Source organism: Corvus cornix, chromosome 1 (genome assembly GCF_000738735.6).
Source record: "Corvus cornix cornix isolate S_Up_H32 chromosome 1, ASM73873v5, whole genome shotgun sequence".
NCBI classification, from domain to species: domain Eukaryota; kingdom Metazoa; phylum Chordata; class Aves; order Passeriformes; family Corvidae; genus Corvus; species Corvus cornix.
The window spans coordinates 104,114,351-104,138,587 of record NC_046332.1 but is presented as its reverse complement, the minus strand read 5'-3'; the positions used below and the strand labels follow the sequence as shown (position 1 = coordinate 104,138,587).

Below are 24,237 nucleotides of genomic sequence, written 5' to 3'. Positions count from 1 at the left end.
CCTAACAGAGAAGGTTACAGGATCTCAGGAGCAAGACCACTGGTGTTCACTTTTGCCAGCTCTGGTGCTGCTGAAAGAAAGCAGCAGAGAACTGCCCCATTGTCAGTCAAACACAATCTCAGCCTTGTTAGTGACACAGAAAGCCAAGTGTCCAACTACTGTTTGTAAAGCTGCACTCTGTACACACACTCATCCTCACTTCACACTATAGGTGTAAACATCCTCGGTGCCTGAAAGCCAGACTAACCTTTCTAAGCTGTCATCTCTCTACATTCCTTGCATTCCTCACATTATGTCATGGAAAGGAAATAGCATGCAAAGTGCATCTGAATCTCAGCAGTCCCCTCCCAGCTGCCTTGAATTGTTCTATCCAAGCTGTAAATCAGGCATGATGCAGCTGCAGATACAAAGTACTGTGGTTAAATGCAGAGGCAGCTGAGTTTCAGAGAGATCTGTCAGCTCAGGTGCTGCACAGCACGAGCACTTCCACAGCCAAGAGAAGCAGGATCGCTCTTGAGCACAGCACAGGAACAGGGCTGGCAAGCTCTGTTGGACCTCACCTGGTATTGCAAAACCCAAGCCAATCCTGCAAAGCATTACCTTATTGTTACAGGGACCACTGGAAAGAGTGGCTTTGCTAGTATCAAGTCCCTCCTGTTGTGTGCTCAGCCAGGGCTAAAAAGCCTTGAAAAATTCAAGACTCCCTTCTCCGTACCATAGTACCACCCAGTGCTCTGGGTTTCAAATGAGCAAAGGCAGCACAGTGAAATTGCGCTAAGAAGCATTCCCCACACAAAAGGAGGAACAAAGAGGAACACAAGAGTCCCTTAGGCCTGCAGAGAACCACTGAGACTTCATAACACCAGCCATGGCAAGACCAAACAGCTCCCACGCAGAGCTGGATCAGGGTCAATGCAACATTATTCCTCTGCCAGGACTGGCTGGGGACATGCAGAGTACTGAAGAGGTGGTGGTACTGCCATCCAAAAGCAGCACCCTCCTGCAAACGGGTGGCAGCTGCTCACTCTCCAGCCCTGCTCTATCCAGCAGCTTTCTGGAGTCCACCCTACAGTGCCTCCTCTCCTGGGAGGCAAAAGCTGGATGGGACTGCTCGGTTCTACAGCTGAGAACAGCCTGGGTTTGCACAGCTTCTCTCAGTATTAGGAGCTCACTGCTTGAGGCAGAATTTTAAGGCACTTATTTCCCAAAATTTCCAGAGCACCCTGAGGAACCAGCCTTTTAGATATTCCCCACCTGAGCTCATGTGAGCACTCGGGACCATAATGCAGACCTCAAACTGTTTACTACTCAAGGAATACCATAGTGATAAGCAAATGCCACTTGTTCTCTCCCTCCAATCCCTTTTCTCCTTAAACAAAAAAACAAAAAAAACCCCCCACCCATTGCCCAATTCTTTTGCTTAGATCCTTAAGAGATTTAATGAGATCATTCCCATTTAATTATGAATAAGATTTTTCCCTTAAAATACTTCTGGAGAGGATAGCTTTGATTTCAAATCCTCAAATATTTCCCCAATTTGTTAAATACAATATAATGCCAACCATCAACGTATATGTTCAGTGTGCACAATTCTTAGTAGCATAATCAGACCTGTTCACATATTTTAAATGGCATTTTAAAAGAAATTATAAATGATGCCTCCATAAAACTAAGGATGAAAACCTACCCTCCCATTAAAGTCATTACAATAATTTCTGTCTTTGCCAGTGAGCTGTACAACCATGAAATTGAAGCTAATAAAATCCAGTGGCTAAAGCTCAAGAGAGAAAGAGATAAGAGCCAATAAAATCAACCCTAGAGATACACCTGCATCAAATTGTGTTAAAATCAGACCTGGTGTTTTCCCATCAAACCATCTCATTTTGTGACAGAATGAAGATGTAACACTCGCTTCACTATTGCAGAGAGTGAGGTGGGGTAGATGTTGCCAACTTGCTCAGAATTCTTTTAAGAAGACAATTCTTGGTTCTGATAACATAAAATCCAGTGATCAAACATGAAAGACTTAGTAAGATGGTTGAATCCTATGGACACTGAAAGAGGGGATGCAATTCATGGATGCTCTTTAGGCTATGGAGGCTTCTCAGCCTTAACCTCAAGTTTTCAGAAAGATTTAGAAGCTCAAACCTGGAGCACTGCTCACATCCACATGATTTATACATAAGCTAGTATAAAATCCAAATACAAGATTTAGAAATTTGCTTCTTATTTAGCTCACAAATACATATGGATTTTACATGTCCTTGAGTATCTAAATTCTTAAAGACAAACAGCAAGAAAAGGCAAGAATAGCAACAAAAGGCAAGAAGCACAGCATACTGATCAAAGATATATGTAATCAATTGGTCTGTCTAGAGGTTGCTTATTCATGGAAAGAAAGTCACTACTGTGATTGAAATCAATGTAGGCCCAGCAAGCTCTCTTTAAATAAGCAATATTGGGTCCTGTGAGTCGCCTGGCCGCAGCTGCAGGCTCTGACAAACCCAGGCTGCACAGAGCATATCTGTTTGTGTGGGTCGATGCACACTGCTCTCTACAGGGCTGCTTTTGGGAGGGCAGCAGCTCAGTCTCTGCTCTTCCAGGACTCTGCAAGCTGAACAAACCTGCCCCAGGGCCATCCCACACTCTCTGAACAGTGCTTAATCTCCTGACACATGACATGGATTTCAGGCTCTCATCTACAGCAGAGAAATGCCAGCCAGTGACATACAGAAAGCAAATTCAGCCCCTCTGAAAAAATTCACCTGAACTATAGCTGTCTGGGAAGACTGTCTTTCCATCTTGAAAAACTGTAATAGTCTCAGATATTTTCTCTTTTGACACCAAAATGTAAGCAAAATCTATGTGGTCTTTCAAGGGATAGGAAGAGAAAGACCACCAAAGCTCAGTTAATGTTGAGCCTCATAAGATACCACAGATCTGCTGTTTAGTTCCTTACTTTGTCTTTCCAAGCTCCAACTCTCACACCTCACTAAGGGATTGTGTGTATTCATACAAATCCACTGAGAAGTTCAGTCTAATAGGCTTTCCTTAAGCACAGTCTCCTTGAACTTTGACGTAATTAGGCAGATCAGGGCTACCAGCACTTTGACTAAAACAGCTCACTTAGCACTGAGGACACTGGGCTTGTTCTTGGAGCTTGCTTGCTTTCTTCCGTTTTTTTTTTAAACTCAGTTTACTTGTTTCAAATTAAAAGTTCTAATTCCGTAAAGCAATCTTCCATTTTAGGACACCAAATATTTACCTCTACAGAAGAATTTTTAGGAATAAATAGTTTTGATCAGATTAGGAAATACACATCACTCCAACAATATTGAAAAAATACCCTTAAATTAATAGCTCATTTTTCAGCTCTCAAATGAACGATACAGCACCAGACATAGAATAGCAATCTGGCTGCAAAGGTTAAAAAAACCCCACAATCTAAGCTGCTTTCCAGCCATCTATAAAAGCATAGAATTGTTATTAACATTAACCAAAATTTAACAATTTATTGCTGCTACTGAGTTATACCACTGGCCTCCCTGCAAAGCAGAATATCATAACCAAAAATCACCAGGACAAGCAAAGTGAACCAGCATAGCTTAAGCCAGCTGAATATACAGTTTGGATCCCATTTCCTTAGCCAAATATGAAGTACATGTCTGAATGGCTTTTTTAGCAAAATAGCTCTTTTTCAGTTACATTTTTCACTTTCTTCACTTTGAAATTATTTCCAAAGTCATTCTCTTTGGGTTAAAAAAAAGATCTTGGCCTCTATCACTAACCTCAGCACCTCATGGATGCCCAGATCCAAGATTTATGTTTCCCTTCACATAAAACTTAGTTATGGCAAGTGTCAAAACCTACTGGCAGTTCCACTCCACAGTGCTGTAGTAACATAACTCATCTCATTAAGCAGCCACCACTTGCACAGTCAGAAACTGTCAAAAGGTGTTCACGATATCCTCAACTTCCTGAGGCTGCAAACGGCTTCATCATTCACTTTCTTCTACCAAGGAGCTGAGAGTGCAGATGTTCCCATTGCAGTCAAAGTTCTTGGACTTCTGTCACCCCAGGTCAGGCACATTTGCATCATTGCACACCCTTACTCTCATATAAAACACAAAGACTCGGCATCACCAGCAAAAAAACACTCCATAGCTGGGAGTGATCTTCACTTGCCTCAACTGGAGATGCTCAGATATACAGTCAAGGGAAAAAAGCCACAGCTGGGGGTGGGGAGCTGGGAAGGGAAGGAAGAGAGTTTATATTGAGTTGCCTCTTTTTCAGGGCAAGAGGGCTAAAAAAGGCCAGCTTCCTGTGGTTCACTACCCTCAAGTAAATAGCAATCATCTGCTGTTAAAAGTGAGAGCAAGGCACATTACAAAGGAAGCTTTGCATGTGTGTTTATTTAACTGCATACTATTCTGAAGCTGCTAAGGATAGTCTTGTGGCTAAGTGTTACCTTTAATCTTACTTTCCATTTCCAGCCCTTGTTGATTTTCCAGCTGACTGTCTTGCACAGCTTCACTTTGGTTTTCAACCACCGTATTTTATTTATGGCACCAAGAAATCCTGTACCTTTCCTTCTTCTTGGAGTGCATGAAAAAGGATTGTAAAGCAAGATTTGCAGGGAAAAGAAACATGCACACCATTTATTCAGATGAGAAATATTGATTCAATTTATCGGTGTCCTGATCAGATTGTATGTATACTGTACCCTATCAGACAGGTTTATATATATATATTTGTGTTGAACTCCTGAGAAATACTATGTTATTCATGAGGCTTATTTCCTATCCTAGTGAGAAAAATAAAATTTTTCTGTGCACTTTACAATCCTAGATATGGAGAATATATTGTGCTAGTAAAGACGGTAGCATTTTTTCCACTAGTTTTTGTCCTTATCCTTTTAGAAACATTTGCTCTATGTGGAAAATGCAAGCTCAAGTATTTGCATGGTGATATCTGACAACGATCTCAAATATATTATAATGCTTTCTGTCCTGAAGAAAAACAACTCCATGTGCAAATATCCCCCAGGGAATATGCTTGGACTGTAAACAAAACAAAAATTATACAAGAACCCCAAGAGACATCCCATTTCCTGGAAAGCTGTAACCGTGGAGGAGTGAAAAACTAGAAGCAGACAAATAATTCAGCATGAACTCCCAGGGCAATGCTAAAACAGACAGCAGTCTTGCACTGCAAAACCAGAGAAGTATCAAAGTGGGGAGATGATCTTAGTGTGTACACAGGCTGGTGAGACAGACTGGAACACGGCCTGCCCTTCAGCTTTCTGCATTGTAAAAACAATGTTGGACAGTTGGACAGAGGGCAGAAAAATAGCAAAACAATTGGGTTTATTTCCTTTGCAGAGTGTGGCTTGAGAAATAGAAGACAGCGACAAAAAAGCATGCAATGAGGGAACGTGATTTTTCTCACAAGAGATGTGAAAGGGTAATGGGATCACAATATCAAAGCACCTTGAGAAAATGCTTGGTGCCAGAGAGGTCTTTAGACTATTGAAAAAAGGCACAAAGAAAGCCAACTGTTGAATGATGAAGACAAATTCAGCAGTGACAGTGATCAACCATTGGAACCAGCAACCAGAGGAGATAGTGGCTTTTCTACCTCTTAATATTTTCAAGACTTCATGCTTTTTTGGGAGATAAACTTTAGCCCAAAGTCAATTATGTTTTATCCCAGTGCAAGCTACTGAGCTGCATTAAATGGGTAATGTAATTGTCTGTGACACAAAAAAAGCCATAGGAAATAATCTAATGGTTACTCCTGGAATTGCACTCTATACATTTAGGATACAGATCTCAAAGCTCTCTTAGACATGACAGACCAAGGAGACACAGCCATTATCCATTGTTGCAGATAAAGTGAGCCACAGATTGCTCCTTATCTAATTCATGTCAGAGTCCTACTGGTTGGAATAATGCTCCTTTATGAGTATAAAGCTTGCTGAACTTGATCTGCACACTCAAAGAGCTTGATCCTTTGGAGACAGTGAATGCCCCTCAGTCTCTTTAATTTCAGAGACAGTAGGAGTTGCTTGGCATTGCCCAGATGATGCTCAGCACTAAACTGAAAGCAGCTTGTAATGCATTTTTTTGGGAATCAGACTCAGAAAGCAGTCCAAGGGCCTACATATTCAGCAGGTTTATTTGCAAATACCCGATGACAGAGAATTTCTCTTTCAATACTTGAGCAATAAAGACTCTGCTTGTCACCCTCCCCTCACTGTGCACTACAGCTATAAGGACTGAGTTTCTAAACTAATGAGAAGAATAATTAAAAGAGCTGTTCCCATCTCCAGCTATCAGTGACAAGCTTTGTTTCCTCCCTAACTTAGCACTATTATGTGCTACCTCTGTGAAGAGACAAAACCCAAGTTATGTTTTGGAAATTTGCAGAAGATCCTCTGATGCCAGCAACAGGCTCTTTTAAGGATGTTCTGTGAAGAATTACCACTGAAATGTAGAGAAAAACCTTCTCAAACCTTGGAGTTTAGCAATCAAACCAAACACACAACACATCTGTGCAGAATGTCATTCCCTGATGTCCCTGAACTATAAGATAACTATGATTTATCTAGTCCTCCTTAAGAATTTCTAACCCTTAATTCCCATATTTTCTTCACACGTAAGAACTATGGCAAAAGAGTTCCTGAAAAGTAACCTCTAAAACCCAAGCATCCAACTGCACTTGTGCCACTGGGGTTGTCTTAGCACTTCAACTATGTCATGAAGGCATTGCCCTCTCTTCAAACTCTCAGCACACTGGATTTAAGAAGTCAAGGTCAGTATGGTTCACAGAGCAAAGATTTGGCCAGGGTGCCAAACAGCACACAAAAAAACTTTAGAGCCACAGTGCTGTTACAGAAATCACAGCTAGACAAATGTACACTCTTAAGTAATGCAAGCTTACACGTTCCAAGAGTGATCATTTCAGAATGGTTTGGGGCCAGCTGACATTCATTTAGAGTATCTGCTTTCCAATTCCTTTTTTTCAGAGCCCAAAGTGAAGGAGAGCTGGCAGTGGTAAGTTTCATTGTGCCTACAAGGGGCACAGTGTTCTACCCCAAAATACAAACACTGGCCACAGCATACAAAATTATACACAAGACTGCTGAGATCACTCTATCAATGGTAACATTCCTGTCTCGATACATGAAAATAAGAATTTCTTTAGACTGCAACATTCCAGGTCGCAAAATAGTCAAAGAAGAAAATCTGAAACATATATTTTTATTCTCATCTGTTTGGAAACCTGACTCTTATAGCTGGAATGGAGTATAGAGGGGAGAGTGACGAATATATGATATATACGTGTGTGTGTGTGTGTGTGTGTGTGTTCTAAAAGGAAATGACAGACTTGACTGACATTTCAAGCTGAACATATTTCTTGGGAACAAGACAAGTATGAAGCCAGGATTATTCTTAGAGTTAAATCTGTTCTCTCAGAGCACTCTTCTGCAAAAGACATGGACATCTGCTGTAGGACACAACATACAATAGTTCAGTACAGCTTTATCCCTCTTAGCAGGTTAATAGCACAGGTCAAACTCCCACATGAATGCACCTGCCCAGCTTCCATTTCAGAATTGTTTTGCATCTGGAAGCCCAGGAAGAAGAGCAAAGCAAGATCTTGCCTGCCTGGAAAATACCACAGAGACAAACCTCAGTGGATGTGCAGATGCCTGCTTACAGTTCTCTTCTGACACCAGTGCAACCCAACCTCAAATTCATTATTTCAAGGCCTCATTAAATTCCTTTATGCCTTTAAAACACAAGTTCTGCTGAGAATATCTCCTGATATGCAACTTTAGTGTACAAAACAACTTATTTCCTCTATTAGCAATTGATAGCAATATTTGGTTTCTGAGGCTTCCCTAAAATATGAGCTAACCTAAATTTATTTATTTTTTGTAAACTACCAGTTCTGCTAATTGCTCTGCAGTGCTTCTTGCTAGTTCAGGTATCTTATGCACAATCAGACATGTGCAGTCTGGAGTCCTCTTCCCCACCAGACACTTTATTAGAAGTGAACTGCAAATTATTGGTTTTTAAATAAAAATTTGTTTCCAGACATCCAAAATAAGAAAATACACAGTCTAAAAGATAACATTTTTGCTCCCTCACAAATAAACAAAAAAAAAAAAGAAATGAAACATTTTCTCACCACCATAAATAAATTAAATAATTTTTTAATTGTTACTGACATTAAGGCTCTTCTTCATTTTCTTTGTCCCTTGGTGGCTGTAAACAATTCTCAATTTCAGAGCACAGGAAGGGAAGCAGTCCAAGCCTAATGCAGTGCAAAATATATGTCACTGTATTTTATAAATACCTGTTTTGTGTTTCTGATGAATTATAGTCCAGCTTTCTCTACTGTTTGCTAAATACATATATGGGAAATCAAACTAGCATCAAAGGCTTGCAAAAATATTTCTCTATATGCTTAAAACTATTCTTGCCTAATTAAAGCTTTTTGCTCTGAGTGTCTAAAGTAAAATAAAACAGCAAATCAATACACCTTTCTGGTGCTTATAATGGACCTTTTAAATTATTTCAAAGCATATTTTATTTCCACTTTCATATCTGCTGTGTTGTATGTTCCCACTTCTTTGGAAGGCACAACCACCCAGAATGTCAATGGATAGGGCCATTAGTCACTTTTGGAAGGACTTGTGTTGGCTTACATGGCCTCAGAGATGCCTTAGATATGAAATATAATAGTTTCCATATTTTCAAACCAGCAACTTGTTGTTGTTTTTGGGGGTTTTTTTTTGTTTTTTCTTTAATAAAACCACCAGTGTATTCTGCAGCTCCATGAGTTCACTCCTCAGAATGGTCTTTGTGGAGCTGATGCCTTAATCTAGGCCTACCTTGTTTTGATAAACTGTGTCTCACTCCTCCCCTTGTTTTATTTTGTGAGCGGGGGGGAGAGGACGGGTTGGTAGTTGGTTGGTTTGGTGGGGCGGAATTTGGTTTGTTCACTTTTTTGTGGTTTTTTTAAGGTATTTAATCATGATCAAGACACCAGTTATCAATTCAGGAAACTATGTTTTGTATTTGATAAAATTAATGTCCATCAACCAATTTCTTGATGGCAGCATTCATGTCATCATGGATGGAACAGTGACTCTTGAAAATAACAGCCCCATATTATTACTTCTTCTGATATTCCAACAGAATGTTTAAATCATTATAAATTAATTTTGCACTCACGAGGATCTAATTAATATGTATTTCCACAGGAATTCATGAAGATCTAGTAATTAATCAATTCATATAAGTTCTAGTTCCCAAGGAGTTTAAATCAAGTAAATCAAGCAAATATTCCCAAACACCAGCTTCATTAAAGGTTGCTGTATTTAGAAAAATAAACCAAACTAATATACTGACATTCTAGGGTTCCCCCTTGCCACTTGAAAAGAAATTCCTCAATTCTTTCCTTGAATATCCATTCTAGCAATATGGAATTTCTCATGGAAATAGCATTCACAAAGTTGTGCTTACATAAATGGTTCCTAATGCTGTTCAGTGCCCTAATACACAGCACGTTTCCTAAACAGAAATATTGTTTGTTTACAGTTTCAGCATTTTGTAAATTCTCTGAGTTTGTATATCCAAAGATAAGCCCATCATGTGAGTTCCTCCAAAAAGTCAACATAACTGTACACAAACTGTGACCAAACCAAAAATCATTTTATGGGGATATGAGAGCCTGTGTTGATAAATTTAATTTCAATAATAAATCTTACTCTTTTGAGTAGAATTGCCCTCTTCCCTGCCCTGCCCCTCTGGCCTCCCAGTATTATGCTGCAGAGGATAACACATGTCATTTTAATGTTAAGCAGAAGAGTTTAAACCACATTTAAACCAGAAGACTGCAAATTTCCCAATCGTTACAATATAGGTGGAGGTCTACACTCTACACTAAATGGCAGCATTACATTGACTTCAATACAATAATACTTTTAACTTGTACTTGTGGAATTCTTTTTTTTTCCAAAAAAAGGAATCAGATGTCATGGATTGCTGTGCCTTCCAAGGTATGAACCCTCATTCTGTAAAACTACCCACCCAAACACAGCCATCAAACATTTTTAAATTCAGTATCTGCAAGTATGGATCATACAAACCCCAGATTCACTGTAAATTTAGGGGAAATACGTGCCACATGTGGAACAGAAGCGAGCAGGATGCCCCACTTTGGTTCCAGCTGAGGGCTCAGAGGAGGATGCCATTCTAGTCTCCAAACCAGGGAGATGCTGTGGGAATCCTGTGGCTCAGTTACTGTGCTGCCTTTAAACCTCATTTAGGAATCAAAATTATCTCCTCTCAGTACTCATGGTTTTCCAAAATCACTCATTACAAACGCAACTTTCATTCTGAGCAGCCACAAAGCCTGGAAGAAGTCCTGGCTTCTCCACTTTTGACTTAGGTATTTCATTTTACCAAAAAGCTATTAAATTCTTGCCCAGAGAGATTTACCTGACTTGTGCCACTTATGTTTTTTCTTACATTCAGATAAATAAGCCACTATAGGAAATATCTGGACCACTCAAAATGAATGTCTTTACCATTGAAAAGAGATCCATTTATTGCAGAAAAGACCAAGCAAAACAGCATTAAGTGCTATTGCTTTTTTCTGCTTTCTTGTTATTCAAGAGCAGCTATCCAGCAATATATTGGAGGAAAAACCATAAATATCCTCTTTTATTTTAATTATTGCTGGTATTCTCCCTCTTACTTGGGACAGCTCTCAAATAGCTCAAATACCTTTGAGGGGAAACAAATCACAAGAGACAGGTCAGCTAATACAGACACCTGGGGATGAGTGTCAGCAGCTGCATTACTGATTTCACGGGACACATCCAAACTATCCCAGTGATCCCAACGGAGCACCAGTTGAATGGTGCCCTAAAATAGCCCTGTGGCACAGGGTCTTCTGTGCAGGACAGCAACCACTCAACAGCAACAACAACTGCTCCAACTCCTGGGATCAGTCTGAAAGGCTATCCTATAGTCAAACAGTATAAATTTCCAAAGAGATATTTTTACTTACTGGTTTTACTTATAAAAAATTTATTTTCCAAAGGAAATCATTGCAGATTATCTTGGGAAAAGTTGCCTACGCTGCCAAGATATTTTGTTTGCTGTCTGTCTCATGTTCTTTAGAAACCCACACACCATATCCTCCTAAAAGGCCTCCATTTCTGTCTGTTTACCGCATTGGAAATTCCTCATTTTAAACTGAGTGACATCCAGAAAACAGCCACACTACAAAGCTTAGCACAGTAAATCAGCCTGAAGTAGGTGTCTCACTGGGCCAGGAACAGTAGGGAGACTTCATTTGTAAACTGGTTTCCACAGTCATAAATTAAATTTAAAAGGCCTGGAAGACATGTTCACAAATGATTCACATAATTTAAATCGGCTCCTTTGCAGTGCTGAGATTTAGGAATGTTTGTGGAGTTTTGTTTTGTTGTTTTTATTTTAATTTATTGCTTCCTGCATGGTCACTCAGAGAAAGGAAAAAATAAGCCAGCTGTACACTATTGTACTTCAGACCTCAGAGAAAGGAAAAGAAGCTTCTGGGTTCACAACCAACATTCACCACAGGTAATAAGCACTGAATTACGTGCCTCCGACTTCCAGCTCTGAACTGTTCACAAAAAGCCACTTGCTTTCCAGTGGTAAGACAAAAGCGCTCCTAAAGCCTTAATGGAGGTCATCAAATCAGAATGGAAACATTCATCAGGAACACAAATAGCTTTGCAGGAAATATTATGGTAAGTGGAAAAACATTTAGTAACTCAGAGTCACTGCTGTCTTGACCTGACAAAAGGCTGAAGCTGTTGCAGTTTGAAATAGCTTTTGTTCATGTTACACAGGCCACAGCCAAACGATTCTTTCCATTTTGAAGGACTCCAAGAGCTTCCTCATCAGAGGCCTATTGAGCACTGGGAGTGTTTGTTCTTAACCAACATGAGGTACTTTTTAACATGCCTGTGGTGTAGCTGAAAAGGAAAGGCTGGCTTCAAGGCAGGGACAGTCTGGTCCAGCCAGGAATGGTTAACAGGAAGTAGTTGTACCTCAGTCCTCTTCAAGATAGTTCTATAAGGAGCAGTTCTATAAGAAATTTTAACCTAAATATTACATGTCCCTTACCTGGATTTGGGTCACAACCCAAACCACAAGCCTCTGCTTTTGAGATATTTTTGTCTCTCTACAATTATCTTCTTTACATTCCTCCATGATGCCTGAAATCCTGCTGCAGGTCACATCCAAGGAAAGACCTACCACTACTTTTTCTAGGCTAGAACTTTATTTATTTTGTATAGCCAGGAGATCAAAATGAGTTGCATATGTGGTTTGTGGATTCCTCTGAGTGCAGAAAAATACCCAAGTGACCCTCAAACAACATATGGAAAAGAAATTAAAGGGGAAATGATGATATGATTAGCATCTTAAGACAGCTAGAGAAACCCATGGGAGCATTATATATATACTCCTACCCCATTATAAACCCAAATCTTAAAACAAAAAGTATTTTTAATGATCACATTATGTTTTGCAGATCTAGAAGAACCCCAAAATTAATGTTTCTAATCCTGATCCTTCAATCAACCAGAGACACACAGACAAAAAAAAAAATCTACCACCCAGTAGTTCTTAGCTATTTTCCACTGACCTACTACCATTTCCCCTCTTTGGAATTCCCTATTAATGCACCAAAACCTTCACTGATACAGAAAATGTTCTACTCTTTTGAAGCTTACACCTGCAAAGTCATTTGGTCTTGTGAGTCTGTAACTTCAAAAAACCCCCAAAGACACACACACACAAAAAAACCAAACACAAAAAAAGAAAATTAAATGAAACCCCAAAACACACACAACACATACACACAAAAACAAAAACCAAACCAAACAAAAAAACCCCCCACCAAACAAATAACCTACAAACAAACCAAAACACCAAACCCAAAAGAAATAGAAAAAAAAGCTTTGTTCTCAAACCCACTGATACCTAATGGAGGGCTCAGTACGTTACACAGCTACCACTACCTTTCTTTGGTAAGGCAAAATTAGTTCTTACACTTACTACCTATTATCCACTGGAAGATTTTCTTCTGCAGCAGTTGCTGCTGAACAAAAAAAATTAAGCTTCCAGAATATTGAAGATACACTTGTGCAACCTGTGTAATAGGTCTTTGCCCAAAATCCCTTTCTCAGGAAGAGGAGCAGGCTCAGGAACATTCAGGGACCAGAAGACAGATTAGATGTTCAAATAGTTTATTTTCAGTAACATAATTTTTTAATATATATCCTGAATAAATGTTTCCATCTATACTACACCATCAAAGAAAATCAAATATGAAAAATATGTCTTTCTGGCCAAGCCATGTTATCACTTTAAGATGAATAGTTTTCTTTAACATGATAAGTATTTCAGAACGTAGCCAGGTCTCTAAAGACAGAGGCCTTTTTAATCTACCAAATGTCAAACAGGGACATTTACCATGTGGTACAAAGTTCTACCAAGAGTTCTTCAGGAAGGAGAGATTAAATTTTCCTCCAAGGTCTATTCAGCCCTATAACTATTTCTCTATGCAGGAATTCTTCCTCTTGCTAAAACTTCTGCTAGCTAAGTTGTGGTCATACACAAATTAATAACTCAGTGTTAAGCTAATTTACTGAAATAACTCAAGAGAAAACACAAATATACCTAGAGGCTGAAGTTATGCTTGTTATTTCAGCTACCAACACTTTCCTTTTTCCTTTCTCAAATTACAAAGAATATATTTTGGAAAGTTTATTAAGTAAAAAGTTAAGGAGGAGATGGCAAATGTTATATTAGAAACACTTCTGTACACCAACCAGCATTTCACATCTTTGTCCCTGTCCATGCCAAGGGCCTCCTATTAAAAATAATTTTGTATAAATTTCCTTTATTTGATATGGAGTTTCCATTAAGCAAATACTTCTCACTTGGATGTTTCTTTCTTTGTCTTGTGTTTTTCTAGCTATGGATTAGCAAATTCTAAAGGGACTGCAGAAAGAAAATCAAATAAAAACCTGGCTTAGCATGATGTCCTTGATTAGGACCTGTAAAAAGAGGAAATTAAGGATGGCAGTGACAGCTTGCTACTCTATACTCAATTAGGATTAGCCTCTTTGTGGCTATGGTTCATGCAGGATGTAGAGTTATCTAATACAGCCCAATTCTGGCAGCAGAACAACTAGAATGCAAAGCATAACTTAAAACAGACTCTGGAAATACTTTTTTTTCTTTTCATTGTGGCATCTTCAGCAGATTTTAAACAGAAGTCTTGAGATCATATCCTGTGTTGAAAATCAAAACTCATATTCTGAGCCCAAATGCAGCTTTTAAAGTACTTAATTATGTGAAAATTTAATACAATAAGACTGAAGAAAGTAAGTGGAGAAGGGCTTTGGTACCTACACAAAATCCAAGAAAAATAAGTGCTATATTTAAGCATTAAATCCTAAAACTGACCTCTGTTCTGTGGTGAGCTCAAACCAGGCTCTTATGTCAATTATTATGTCAATTATGTGCTCAAGGTGGGCAAAGCTCAAGCACACCACCACCAATATTAAATCTTGCATGTCTCCCTTTTTTTGAGTAACTCACTTCTAGCCAAGACTATAAGAATCTGGCAGGATTTTCCTACCTAACAATAATCATCACCCTTTCTCCCCAGCTGGTCTGCAGGGCTTCCTGGTGAGGTGGCCACGCTGCAGAGTATAGCCCTAAGTCAAGTCACATGCAGATTAAAATACCCCTCTTCCTACACATTTCCACCCTGGGGCTATTTTTTCCTCCAGAAACACATTTTTAAGCAACTTTCTGTTTCACTGATGATAGATCAGGTACTTCAGTGGCAGCCTGAACGGCAGTGGGAAGGAAACCCACTACCCAAACAAACCTCCGTCTCTGGAAGCTTGTGAATTGCCTCTGCCAAGGGCTAGGTGACTGTACTGGAAAATATCACTCTGGTTTGACTTTATTACATTATTTCATGCTGTTGGCTGACTGTTAGAGACAGCCTGCTGCACTGGACTGATGATTGTCTGATTTTGGGACATTCTTACATGTGTGTGCTCTGCTCCTGCACTCTGGTCTAGCCAGCACCTGCAAGGGGGAAAGAGTTAAATCCCCTCATCTTTTTCTTTTTGTTATTAACAGGATCATTTCATCCCTCCATTCTTAACTGATAGAATTTCCAGCAGTTCTGTTCTTCCTCCCAAATTCTCTTTATGTTAAATTCAGTATCTCTCAATGTGATTTTCAATAAAAACAAGAAAAATATACTTTTGAAAGAGAACATTAAGTCGGGCTGTTGGATGTTATCCAGTGATCAGAACTGTGGAGACGTCTGGTCATTTCAAGCCCAGCCAATTAACAAGTTACAGTGACAAGCCAACCAAATACTTTTCAAAATGATATATTTACCCTTTAGTTTGAGGTCCACATTGTGTCGCAGCCAGGGATAAACACCATAGTTGGACATATCTTCAGGAATAGGGTTTTGATATATCCAGCCATCACATGCAAATCGATAGAAGTTCTCACACGGATCTATGGATTGATTTATCTTGCTCAGGATGCCAGCAGCTGTAAAAAAGACACCACATAGATTTTGTGGAACACTTTTTCCTAAACAGAGAATTACACAAGGCTACAGTCCAGCAATGATGATTAATGAAAAACAAACAAACAAACAAAAAAGACGAAATATCTGCAGTGAATCTTCTTGAGTGCCATACAGCAATGATGGCTGAACTTAGCAGTACATGCACATGAACTGCTAGAGCGAGACACCTGAAGACAGGCTCTCCATTGTTGCCATCATAGAATTGCCTGAGGAATTTAGTAGCAATACATATTAAGTAGATTGTGATTAACACTTCAGTAACTATGAACTGCTTACCTCTAGCTGAATACTGCATAAGAAAACAAATCAAATTCTGATCTACCATTCATTGGAAAAGATAACTGTAGTATTTTCAGCTCCATTTCGTGACTGCTTCCCTACCAGTTACTATTGCAGGTGAAAGAGAGGCAGTAAGAAAGACATCAGCCTGACAAGCCCAAGAGCCAGTAGCTTTGAGTACCTAATGATAAAATCATAGAATAGTTTGGGTTGGAAGGACTCCTTAGAGGTCACCTAGTCCAATGTTCTGCAATAATCAGGGACATCTTCAACTAGACCAGGTTGCTCAGAGTCCCATCCAGCCTGACCTTGAACACCTCCAGAATGGGGCATCCACAACTTCTCTGGGTGACCTATGCCAGTGTTTTACCACCCTCACCATAAAAATTTTCTTCTATGTAACTAGTCTGAATCTACCCTCTTTCAACTTAAAACCATATAAAGTCTGTGCCAGATCTGGTACAAAAGCATCTCTGTGCTGAACAATTCACTTGCTAGTTGTCTGATTACTGGAAAGGAAGCAACAAAATATACCTGAAGGTCCAGTCACTCAACATTTTTTTTCATATTTAAAAAAAAAGAAAAATAACTCCTATGGGAAACTTTGAGTCAACCTAGTTAGACTAGCTAGACCAAATTAAAACATGAATTTTAATTGTACAAAATAAACAAAACAGAAGCAACTTGAACAGTGACTTTTTAAAAAGTTTGGAGTTGTTGTTCTTTCTCCCTCATTAATTAAGCTTTCAGAGTAAAATGTATAATGGGAAAAAATTAAAGGGTATAAATATCTCATTAACATACTATAATCATGATATGTTTGAGAGGATAAAATTGCTGCTTACCAGCTTCAATGCATTCTGCAGTCAAACAGTACTGTTGCTTCGGATGAAACTTTATAAGACCTTGGCTAACTGCAAAATGGAAAACCATAATGAGATAATTTGCAATGAATTTTGACAACTGCAGCCAAATGTTGTGTTCTTGATCATTCCAATATCAGTGCAGCCTCTGGTCCCAGTGCCTCTCTGACTGCACTGATTTAGAGCACTTAGAATGTACATTAAGTAAATATTTAGAATGTATATTAAATAAATACTGCAGCTTGTACAAATAATTTTCCCCTCCTGATCCCGCTTTCTCCTTCCCCCCTCTTTGCTCACAGGCAGCACAAAGCAAGGGCTGTCTCTGCACAGTGCCTGGAGTAGCATCACTTCAGCCCTACTCACTGACAGTGAACACCACCACAATGCAAACAATTCAGCACTGTTAGCATCCTCCAGAGCTTGGAAACACAGGAGAATAGAATGGCTTGGGTCAGAAGGGACCTTAAAGATCCTCCAATTCCAGTGCTCTGCCATGGGCAGGGACCTTACACTAGACCATGGTTGGAAATGCAACACAGAGCAGTCTCCCCACCCTCTGCAGGGTTTCCACAGCTCCCCTGAGCTGTGAGGCTCACACTGCTCTGCAGCAGCACTGCACTGCCCAGCACAACCCAGCACCAACAGGACGCTTCCAGGGTCTCCTTATTCCAGCCTGGAATAAAGCAGATTGTAATGGGCACAAGGATAGCTGTGCTTTATAAGGCACAACCCAGTTTCTGTCTGAACTGTCTCCCAAAAGTATTGTAATTGCATTTGCTTCCAAAAACCTTGCTGAGAAGAACTATGAAATTGTCAGTTAATTTTGCTCAGCTTTTAAAAATGTGTATTACAACTGCCACTGAAATTTAAGCACAGGAATTGCTAATGTCAGACACTGCTCTCAGGCAGCAAATATGCAGATAATTGATACTTGGGACTAGGGAGGGAGAATCCCAAGGGGTAGGTGAAATAGGACTCACTAGATGTGTTCAGTAGGCATAAAAAATGTCTCATTATATCCATTATCTTAAAACAGTCCATAGCAAAAAATAAAAAAAGCAAATAACACTGAACAAAAAAACCCAATGATGGAATATATTATGGTACCATAGCTTTAACTGTGCTGATAGTTATAAAGCAATTTCTGCTATAGTTATATATTGTTCAAGAGTGATAGAAGATTGTTCAAGAGCCCCGGAAAATTTTTTTTATACGAAGTCCTAAACTAGAATTGAATATAAAGCTGTTTCATCTCTTCCAACCTCCCAGTTTTAATGACAATTAATGACAGAAGCAGCTGGATTTCAATCAAAGGTTCTCAGAAAATGGGAATGTGAAACTATTTCTGGACAGCTTTTCCAAAGCTTGCATTGGCTCAGTGAAACACAACACCTCAACCACCTTTGCAAATTAGCCAAGAAATACATAAGATTTTGAAGTATACAAAGGTTGTAATTGAAATATTGAAGAACAGTATAATGTAGAGAAGTGGAGATCTCCAGAATATGATTTTGAGCCACTACAAATAGGAACTACAAATAATGGATAATGTTCCTTTTAATTAAGTGTTGCACCCCTCCCAACTCACCTTCTTCCCTGATTAGAATTTAGCCTTTTAGAATCCATCCAGATCTTGAATGCTTGCTGGACTTTTTTTCTTAATAAAGCAGAGACAGGAGGGAAAAGCCCAGACATAATTTCATTCTTAATCTGAAGTAGCCCTTGTGTTTTTGATACTTATAAACAAAAGCAAAATCCCATTTCACTGGGAAACGTACAACTTTATCATTAGAACAAATTTTTAAAAAAAATCTTTGGCAGTAACATTTCCCTTTTAAGTAACAGCTAATTTTGACAGGAAAAAAAACTTTGCATAGTTTTGTTCTCTTGCCTTTTTATTGTTAAGAGAACTAATCATTACATTATTACTTAGTCATGCTTATAACCCTCAGTGTCCTACTTGTTCCTTTATAAGCCTGTTTCCAGATTATTAAGCAAATACACACCACAATTAAGTCTTAAAAAAATAAATCTATAAGGGAAAAAGCATACAAATGTAGAGATGCAAGTAATGTGAACATTCCTGTGATGTAAGAAGCCCAAAAGGACTACCAAATCAGGAGGGGAGGCTCTCAAATAGAGATTCAAAGCTGCCTGACTTCTCACCCAAGGGAACTGGACAGCAATGGGCTTCCTCCAAGGAGGAGGTGGCTCCTGCCCTGTCACAGCCCCCACTCCTACCAGAGCATCACAGGCAGGACTCCAGTAATGCTGAGCCACTGCCCTGGTAGCTCCCCACTGGAGTCACAGTGTGGTCACAGCCAGCAGGAGCAAGGAACAGTAAATAACAATACCCGATTCTCCCACATCCTCATTAGACTTTGTAGGAACTAGGAGAAGAAGAAAGCAGGAGAAAGCTGCATTTCTCTCCTCAGGCTGGAAAATTGATTTCAGGTGTACCAGAAACAGCAAGTTTTGCAGAGTAAATGAAAACTGAATAAAAAAAGAACATCTTGAGGTGCCTGAAATGTTTCACATGGACAGAAATAATAATGTCCATTTCTACAGTTTAATAAAACTAAAAAGTAGTTAAGCTCAAACTTAAAAACAAAACAATATCACAATGAAACATGGAAACATCTAGTTGAAAAAATGTTAAACCAAAACAATTTAACTTCTTTTTCCTTTGTTCTTTAGGTTGAAAATTTCAGACAATTTTCAAACAAATCCTAAAAGCATTTTGGTTGACCCAAGGCCAGCATTTTTATTTTCTTAGCAGTTATGCGAGTGAAAATTTTGACACTGAGTCCCTGGCTACAGAACATGCCACAGGCACACTTGGAAAAGTATCTGCAAGAATTAATATATTTGCTTGAATTTTTACACCTGGCCTATGGATAAAGCAGTTCTGTCTCTGAGAAGCTGTGGTGGTAAATGTCTATTGCTTTTATTGCTCTAAGCAATAAACAAACAAATAAACAAATCTAGTGCAGGCACAAAGAAATAAGGTCTCTCCATTATTACTCCCTGGTGTTTATACTGCTTTATTTAAGTGAAAAACTTTTTTTTTTTCCATCTAGAAATCTGAAGATTCAAACTTGCTCATGGTTATAAAAAGTTTTGTTGACTTGAATGGGATCACTAACACAGAAGTTATTTGCCTGCAAATGTTGCAGAATTTGCTCTAGAGCAGAAAAAGTCTAACCAAGAGTGAGCCTGGTGCTTTAAATATTCTATAGAAAACCTGACATTGTTTTCTTAGTTGTGACTATAAACAAAGCAGACCTTTCAAACAAGATCACAAGACCATAAAGGATTGGAGGAAAGCAAAGATATGCTTAGAGGCAAGGTTTCCACCAATCTAGAGAAATCTGCGTTGGTCGAAAGAAATGAAAAGTTGGGCTGAGTTATTCCAAAAGAGGATCCAGCTCTGCAAAGTTCTTACAGGATACAACACATCTTCCTCTTTACTTGGAGTTTCCAGGCATATTTATACTTCTACACATCATTTCAGAAGTGTAGGCATATGCTTTCAACTGATAGTCTAACAAAACCAATCTACAGGTAATTTCAAATGTGGGAGAAGAAAAACAAAATTCCTTCTCTGTTGGATCTAGTTACAGCTTATATACCTGATCAAAATACTTCAATTTCATCCTAAATGCACTCTTTATGTCTTTTGCAAAGGCAACTTTGCAATTCATCATAGAAGAACAAAAAGATCTAAAAAATGTGCATGCATATGCACTATTGACGTTTCTACAGGAATTTTAGTCAAGCCCTAAATGAAAACCAAATGAAGGAAAACCCAAAAGATTCCATAAAATGCGTGCACTACACAGATTCATTTTCAGGGAACAGAGAATATTACTCCACATCGGTCACAACCTGTGAATCTGTAATCAGCATAATCTCACCTGTTTCTCTCCATCCTGTGAAAGAACCCAGTTCTGGTCAGAACACATTCAACTGACTATCCAAATTTAAATTCAGCATTCAAAAAGTTACATGAGATCATATTGCATCTCCCAGCTCTAGCATTCCCGCAACAAGAACTCCTTTACTGACACATATCCCTTTCAGGATAAATATAAAATGGGGGGAAAGAAAAGAGACTGAGGTTTTCACCAAAAGATGTCGTGAAGCACAAACAGCGGCACCCAGCAGACAGGCTGGGGAGGGTTGTGCTCAGGTTAGTGTCAACGCTTTCACTTACCCAAGAAAAGCGCGGTGCCAAGAACAACAGTGCCACTCACAAAGACACCGAGGGCGATCCGAGTGGCTTTGCTGGCTGCTCCCCTGGCCTCGGGGACTGTCTCTCCTTCCATCGGGATAGCTTGGGACGTGCTTGCTCTCGCAGAAGTATGGTTTTCCCCTGCTGCTGTCGTGTCAGTGTTTCAACTGTTCACAAACTGTGCCCATGAGCTCTCCTCCTCCTCCTCTCTCCTATTTAAAACTCCAGGTTTCTGTCATGAACCATTTCCTAGGCACTTCCTGCTCTCTCCCTCTCAAAGCAAAATCACATGTAAAATAGTAGCTGTCTCCTACGTTTTCCTCTGCCCAGGAGGAGGAAAGGCAAGCGGTGGCCACAGATCCTGCAGCCCTTGCTGCCTGTAGAGCCTCTATGAGCCAATCACTCAGCAGTCCCCCTTATCAGGGGTTCTGAACACGAGCATTTCACAATGTCGCTGAACAGATGTTTTAACTATTCAAAGAGCTGCAAACCCTTTCCAATCAAAGCAGGATTGCTGACAACTTCTACAAACACAAGTCTGATGGAAGGTTTTCTTTTTTCCTCCTTGCACTTATTTAAAAAGACTAATTATCTGCTGACTAAAGTTTTCTCCTTTTAAACCATTGCTGCTGCATCATTTGGCTTCACCAGAAGAGGTACCCACTCAGCAGACAAATCCCTTTTTAAAGCTTCCTAAGAACTCTCAGACTATCATGTAGCATTTTATTTTGGGAATTTGGTATGTGACACTGTGTGCCAAAAATCACAGTCAAGCAGCACAAAGCAATAATCAGCACAACCTACAGAATAGTCCTCCTCTAAAAGCTAGGTCTGCTTTTTTCCAGGCAAGATATTTCAGTCCTTGCTGATACAAAATACATTTTAAGAGATGATCCTATTCTTCCAAGTCAAGTACTCCTATAAGCTTAGTGGAAAAGTATCTATTTGGCACTTTAAGACAGTGGGGAATTTAAAAAAAAGTCTTATTTAGATGGATTTCTCAGTGGAGTAGACTTGATAGTCTCCTCTCCATGTACCAAACTTTCCCCATTTGTTAAGTAACAAAATTAGTCATTTCAAGGTGAATTCTCTGAGCTGAGTGTGACATTCCACCCTCTGAGGAGCCCTTGCTTTCTCCAGAGCTGGACTCTCATACAAAACAAAAGGATGCAGGGAGTGGCAGCACCATGCTCATGCTCTCAACAACAGTTTAGGTGCCTGAGTTACTTACTTTTATGGGGACTTATCTCAGCCCCCAACCACACTCATAAAAAGCTGCACAAGTAGAGACAAGAAAGACATACATATGTCACAAAACGTGTGTGATGGCAGTTATCAGTTTGGAGACTGAATGCTTTTTCCATGTGAACACCTCCAGCCAAGTTATCCTGGATGTCACATGGACATAAAGGGAAAGCCCATCTATCTAGAGGAAGACTTAGAGTTTGAAGGTTCTGAAATCCTCACTCCTCAACCCCCTCTACAGTGTCACTGGGGTCTTGCAAACAAAGTGCCCTCAGTTCTTATTCCTGTCCCTCTTCACCAGGAAACTCCAAGAGGACACTCTCATCTCTGCTTGGTGCAGAACAGGAAAAAAGCATTTGCTCCTTTTCACCTGCTTATTTGTCCCACATATAACCCATGATTTTGACATCCATCAGCTGAGGCAGGGGAGGGAAATTATGCCACAGAACCAGGAGGACCACACACCTCCCAGTACAAAAACTCCTGCTCATGCATGAATGACTCCATGGGTGTGAGCAGATCTCTGGTTATAAGCAATACTCAGCCCAAGACTGTTACCAGCACAGGTTTGAGAAGGTATTTATGTGATGTTGGTGCAATTGAGTCTTCATATCAGAAGTCACTATGATCTCAAAGGGGCTGCCAAAAGGGCAGGGTACTGGAACAGAAAAGGCATGGACACAGCATGATCTCAACACTTAATCCACTGTGTCCATGATCCCAAAGCTGAGTAAACCTTACCAGGACCTTTTGACAAGTATTTGCTGTTGGTTACCTGATGGTTTTCCTACTGAACCCCGACATTACAAATGCTGAGCTATTAGACCTATTCATACTATCAGCTTTATATCCCCTCGACCAATGCTGAATTACCATATGCTTAGTCAATTGCCCCATAATTTCTAAATTTTAAGTTCTGCCCCCTTGAGAACTACTACTATGTATGGCACTATCATCATGCTCTATCAGTGTGTCACTAGCAGGATTTTGCTTTCATCTATCTCTTTCTAGGACAACATCAAGGAAGAAACCAAGAGCAGCTTTCAACAGACAAAGCAGCAACCAGTTATTTCTCTTTGGAAATCTGCATCAGGGGAAGAGGGAAAGGAGAGATAGGGAAGGAGCAGGGAGAGGCTGGACAATTCACTCCCTTCTCCCAAACACCAGAAGGTGAGGACTATGGGAACATGGAGCTACCCCAACCAAATCCAGCAAGCTCCAACTACAGCAGTCCTCTGGAGAGTCAGCTCCAAGCAGCACATAATCCTTGTAGCAAGAAAAATCACGAATGAGCTGTCAGCAACAGAATTACTTTTCCATGTTTGGGTTTGTGGGCTTATTTACACTGTGGCATAGTATGAAGTATCCTTCCCTTTGACTGAAGAGCCTGGCTGTAGTCAATAACCCATCTTGGTTTCTTCAGCATGCACAGAACTATGAAATTAAGGCTAAACCATAAACAGCTGTAGGCAACAGCTGCAAAGGTCCATTTCCAGCAGTTTGAAAAGGTGCATGGAGCACATGTAAGTTCCTGATAATGATGATCTATGACAGAAGCCTGAGGAATTTAATGCATGTTTTTGATGACCATTCTAGGACTTGGTTGCCTTGCTCATCCTGAGTCCAGCAGTTCCTTGGCAGGTACAGGATACATGGCCACACCCTGCTGGAACTGCTAACAGCACCTCTGGCCATTGCAGACAAATAAGGCACTTAGCGAGGCTGTGCAAAGACTCTGCTAAACATTCATAGAACATTGAACAGACATAGGGGGCAAAAAAGCAATAACTAAATGCTACATGCTCCAAACCACATTTCATTCTCTCAGAATTCCATCTGACCAAGATCCCACTCAAACAATGGGATCACTCTGGCACTTACAACAAAGCCAGGACAATGCAGAAACAA

The 24,237-nt window shown here is 39.7% G+C and overlaps 1 protein-coding gene across 1 annotated transcript in view; it reads right to left on the bottom strand.

The window, feature by feature from the left end:
• Positions 1–21,770, bottom strand: part of PHEX (phosphate regulating endopeptidase homolog X-linked) — a 97,106-nt gene extending 75,336 nt beyond the window's left edge. The window contains exons 1-3 of the mRNA XM_010394496.4: positions 21,067–21,770; positions 16,830–16,898; positions 15,504–15,665 (exon numbers count right to left, since the gene is read on the bottom strand). Coding sequence (XP_010392798.1) covers positions 15,504–15,665; positions 16,830–16,898; positions 21,067–21,178 — 343 coding nt within the window. The 5' untranslated portion in view covers positions 21,179–21,770. The remainder of the gene's footprint in view (positions 1–15,503; positions 15,666–16,829; positions 16,899–21,066) is intronic.
• Between the last annotated feature and the right edge of the window lie 2,467 nt (positions 21,771–24,237).